Source organism: Otolemur garnettii, unplaced genomic scaffold, assembly GCF_000181295.1.
Source record: "Otolemur garnettii isolate 467f Iridium unplaced genomic scaffold, OtoGar3 scaffold00006, whole genome shotgun sequence".
NCBI classification, from domain to species: domain Eukaryota; kingdom Metazoa; phylum Chordata; class Mammalia; order Primates; family Galagidae; genus Otolemur; species Otolemur garnettii.
In genome coordinates this window covers 33,425,530-33,430,744 of record NW_003852401.1, presented here as the reverse complement: position 1 = coordinate 33,430,744, position 5,215 = coordinate 33,425,530, and the positions used below count along the sequence as shown (strand labels likewise).

The 5,215-nt window shown below is 38.8% G+C and overlaps 1 protein-coding gene across 1 annotated transcript in view; it reads right to left on the bottom strand.

The window, feature by feature from the left end:
* Positions 1-2,469: 2,469 nt before the first annotated feature.
* The window catches only part of OSTF1 (osteoclast stimulating factor 1), a 59,586-nt gene continuing 56,840 nt past the window's right edge, over positions 2,470-5,215 (bottom strand). Inside the window, exon 10 of the mRNA XM_012814072.1 lies at positions 2,470-3,000. Within this exon, the coding sequence (XP_012669526.1) occupies positions 2,942-3,000 (59 nt within the window). The 3' untranslated portion in view covers positions 2,470-2,941. The remainder of the gene's footprint in view (positions 3,001-5,215) is intronic.

The window sequence follows — 5,215 nt, the reverse complement described above, 5'->3', positions numbered from 1 at the left end:
CGTTTTCTATCTAAAGGATGTGATGCCTGGGAAGAAGTTAGGTCACAGCACTGTCAGAAAGCTCAGGTTACCACAAAACCTCCTAAGTCATTTCCAGAACATGAGCAAAGCTCTCTTGTGCACAGTCTGGTGAGTTCCTCAGAACTCATTTTTGTTGCTGAGTTAAGCACTAAATAATCTCTGAGAAAGTTCAGATCAGCTAGGCTGAATAAACAAGCAGCAAAAAATAAAAAGATTCCCATGGAGGGCCAGGCATGGTAGCTCACACCTGTAATCCTAGCACTCTGGGAGGCCAAGGCAGGTGGACTCTCTGAGCTCACAGGTTCAAGACCAGCCTGAGCAAGAGCAAGACCCCCATCTCTAAAAATAGCTGGGTGTTGTGGCAGGCGCCTGTAGTCCCAGCTACTTGATTGGCTGAGGTAAGAGAACGACAAAGGTGACGAGGGTGACAAAATGAGACTCTTAAGTCTCAAAAAAAAAAAAAAAAAATGCCCATGGAGTTTCATCCCCAATTAAAATGAGTTGTCATGTTTCACCAAAATAAAGAAAAACATCATTCCTATAAATAAGTCCTCTTTTTCCTTTCAAAAAAACTACAGTTGGCCAAATTTCTAGAATTCTTATTGGATCAATAATGTTAACAGTAATGACAGTGAAACCTCTACCATTCTTTCTCTCAGTTGTACAGATAAGGTATCTAAATCAAGCACATAGCATTTTCATAAAAATCATCTACAGTCACACAAACTGTATTATCTCTGCCCATGTTAAAAAACTAACAATGTTTAGTTGGCACCTCTCCTAATTACCACAGGCCCAAAGCATAGAAGAGCAAAAAATTATAGGTTTGTTTTTGTTAAGAATTTTTGGTTAAGGCACCACCCCCATTTTAAAGAAAAATCTTTAAAGCCTTTATGGGAAGAAATACCATTTCAAGAAGGCTTTTGTATCCTCAAATTTATGCTTAGGAAGAAATATAAATGGTTAAATCAAATTTAATAACATATTTTTTTAAATAAAATACCCTCTTTGAATCGTTTCAGAATTTATTTCAGAATTTCGTCCTTTGTTGTCACTAGATGTACAGATTTCCTTTCTACTAAAATGTACTTAGGATAACTGAAAGACCTTTAACTGTATACTGTACACTTCTGAAGGTACTCACAGAGAAAAAACAGTCACAGACAGAAGAAACTATGATAGAGCCACTCATTTCCTGAGCAAACCCACTTCCTTCTGTATCACACATTTCCTTTTCTTGATCAATGTATTTTTTTCTTTTTTTTTTTTTTTTGAGACAGAGTCTCACTATGTTGCCCTCCATAGAGTGCCATGGTGTCCCAGCTCACAGCAACCTCAAACTCTTGGGCTCAAGTGATTCTCTTGCCTCAGCCTCCTGAGTAGCTGGGACTCCAGGTGCCCGCCACAGTGCCCAGCTATTTTTTTGGTTGCAGTTGTCATTGTTTAGCAGGCCCAGGCCAGGCTCAAACCCACCGGCTGTGGCTGGCGCCCTACTCACTGAGCTACAGGCGCCAAGCATCAGTGTATTTTTTGAAATTAGCAGCAAAGGGGCCGGGCATGGTGTCTCACAGCTATAATCCCAGCACTCTGGGAGGCCAAGCCAAGGCAGGTGGATTGCCTGAGCTCACAGGTTCAAGACTAGCCTGAGCAAGAGCAAGATCCCGTCTTGCCCAAGAGTTTGAAGTTGCTGTGCACTATGACACCATAGCACTCTACCGAGAGCAAGAAAGTGAGGCTCAGTCTCAAAAAAAAAAAAGAAAGTAGCAGCAAAGTCATCTTGTAAAATGTATTATACTTCTGAGCCCTGAGCCTGGAAGCTAGGCATATTCCAGTGGTCATGTCCTATTTACTATCATCACTGTAGTGATACAAAATTAAAACTTCAAATAAAGTGTCACGTCAGTCAGACAGAAAAGCTCTCTGCAATGTTAAGTGATGTTTCTACAAAAGAATCTGAATCATTGTGCGCCAGATCCATACTTTGAGAAAACAAATATCATCCTAGGAAGATGTGAACCCAAAATAATTTCAAAGCTCCTGGTTATTCCACACAGAAAACTATTTGATCTTCTATAAGAAAATCAATTTTTTGACCTTTCTCATCTTTTTTTTTTAATTTAATTTTTTAAAATTTTTGACCTTTCAAATCTTAAGCAGAGTGTATGAGGCTAGATTTCTTTTCTCTAAGTATAACCTTGGAGATAAAAACTAAAAGTCTCACAATTATTAAAATTATACATTTTATTAGACATGTATCTCCTCAGGGATTATTGCCTTGACTTTAATCAAAGCAGATACAAGAAGCTGAGCAGAAAGGTGGCTATCATGATTCTCCTGTATTAATAAATATAAAATATCTTTAAAAATAAAATCAGCTCTTAGCCTAAATAGAAAAAGCTTTATTTATTTACTAGCAATGAGTGATACCACAGAAACAGACAAATGCAATAAAGTCTCTTAAAATGTTTATTTTTGTCAGAATAGCTGACGATTTTCTGTTAAGTATTTTGGTTTATTATTATAATAAGCACTTCCCCCCCCCCTTGAAAAATCTACTGAAAATATCTCAAATCGTTGAGGTAAAGAACTAAAAAAAAAAAAAAAAGAAAAAGGAAAAAAAAACTTTTGTAAAGAAAAAAAATCTCTTAAAATTCCTTTAGCTTGATAAATAGAAATAATCTCTTCTTGTTCTACTCTGGGGAACCTAAATGTATTTTACACAGAAAGTATCATGTCACTTATTGGCAAACCAAAGGTGAGAACTATTCATTTACACGTTGTACTCAAAACACATGCAACGCTGCTGTGTCCATCCATACTTCTTTGTTTTTTTACAGTTACCAACACTCTCCTGGCAAAGACAAAATTTTGGAATGGCAAAAGCAACAGAAGTATTAGATCTCAAAGCTTCGGAATGGAATTAATCTGAGTCTTCATCATCAAGATAGTCCTCGGCATTGCTTGATGTTCGAATAGCGTCTGAAAGAAACGGGTGAGGGGAGAAAAACAGGATTTACAACTTGCTCAATGCTTTGGGTTTTTTTTTTTTTGTTTTGGCTTTCATTGTTCTTGACAATTCAAAAAGTCATTATCTTCCATCTGACCCAGGAATTATATTTTCCTTGGGAATTTTTTTCACTTTTTTTGAGACAAGAGTCTCACTTTATCATCCTTGGTAGAGGATCGTGGTGTCAGAGCTCACAGCAACCTCAAACTCTTAGGCTCCAGTGATTCCCTTACCTCCGCCTCCCGGGAAGCTGGGACTATAAGCCACACCACAATGGCTGGCTATTCATTCTTGCTCAGGCTAGTCTTGAACCTGTGAGCTCAGGCAATCCACCTGCCTGGCCTCCCAGAGTGCTAGGATTACAGGCATGAGCCACCATGCCTGGTCTTGAGAATTTTTTTCTAGTTTTCTTTTCAGCCTATTAAATATCTGCTGCCACAGAGGCTGACAAATACATTTGTCTGCATGTTCCTTAGTCATGCAGAAGAGAAAAAAAGCCTGTGGTGCTAAGCTGCCATTACTCCATTCCCAACAGAGAACGACTAGCCACATGCACCGTGGCCACCATGAAACACACCCGCAGCAGATACTCCATTCAGACAACTGTGCCTCCAACTTCCTCTCGCCCAGTGACAAGTACACAAAACAAAAGGCTTCAGTCAATCCCCAGCCTGAGGCCTTCCCTGAAGGCAAGGTTACTGGGTAGAAAGATAACTAATGACAGGGGAAAGGGGGAAAAAAGAATAAAAACAAAAGCTTCAGTTTCATTTTAGAAAACACTAAAAATAAAATATTAAGAAACAAAAGACTAGGCCAGGTGAGGTGGCTCACACCTATAATCCTAGCACTCTGAGAGGCCAAGGTGGGTGGATTGCTTGAGCTCCTGAGTTCAAGACCTACCTGAGGAAAAGCGAGACCCTGTCTCTAAAAATAGCCAGGCATTGTGGTGGGCACTTGTAGTCCCAGCTACTTGGGAGGCTGAGGCAAGAGAACTGCTTGAGCCCAAGAGTTTGAGGTTGCTGTGAGCTATGACACCATGGAACTCTACTGTGGACGACAAAGTGAAACTCTATCTCAAAACCAAACAAACAAAAAAGGCTGATTTTCATCTGTCCCAAATAAACTGATTTGAACTCTTAAAAAAAAAAATTGCCTGCAAGGAAAGTGAACTGGGGAGAAGCAAGTTTGGATTGGAAGACCAGTCAAATAGTACAGATAAAAGGTGATGGTTTGGACTAATGCAGGGGCAATGGGGATGAGGAGAAGCAGATATTTCAAGATATTATAACACACTAGGCTGAGCAAGAGTGAGACCCTGTCTCTAAAAAAAACTGGGCGTTATGGCAGGAGCTGGTAGTCCCAGCTACCAGGGAGGCTAAGGCAAGAGAATCATTTGAGCCCAAGAGTTTGAGGTTGTTGTGAGCTATGACTCCACAGCACCCTACCTGGGGCAACCAAGTGAGACTCTGTTTCAAAAAAAAAAAAAGCTCATTATTTTAAAAACCCCTAAATAAAGGGCAAAAATCAAGCACTTATCCTGTTATGTGAACTATTCCACCAGGTAACCAGCTGATGAGGATCTATGTTTCTTTATAAAATGTTTTAGCTAATAACTGAGAAAAATCGAATTAAAATATCATCATTTTGTAACCCTCAGTGAAATAACAGAGCTAGATAAGGGTCATCTGGTCATCAATGGATGCTAATATCACAGGAAGAGTGACAACCAGATGCTACGTGCCTCTGATGAAAGAACCTGATATTCTGTATGATATATTCTTCCCTCTCCCCATGAGAAAGATGATTACAGATAGATGATAGATAGATAGATAGATAGACAGATAGACAGACAGACACATACACAAACAAATGACATATAGAACTTAAATAGAATCAAACCTCCAGACCTAACACCAATTGACAAAAACATAAAGAACAGAGGAACAGAACAAATGAATTTCCATGGGAATGCAGTGAGCAATGCCCAGATTGGGAAATTCGAGTTAGTTGACCTAATTTTTTCAATAAATAAATTGCAGTTAAAAAGAGAAGACAGAGAAAGGAAACAGTCATTCAAAAAAAAAAAATGAAGAGACATATCTAGCAATCACAAACTGACTTTCTGTGGACCCTGACTTAAATAAGTGATTAAGTATGAGTTAATTATACTGTAGTTTTTTTTTTTTT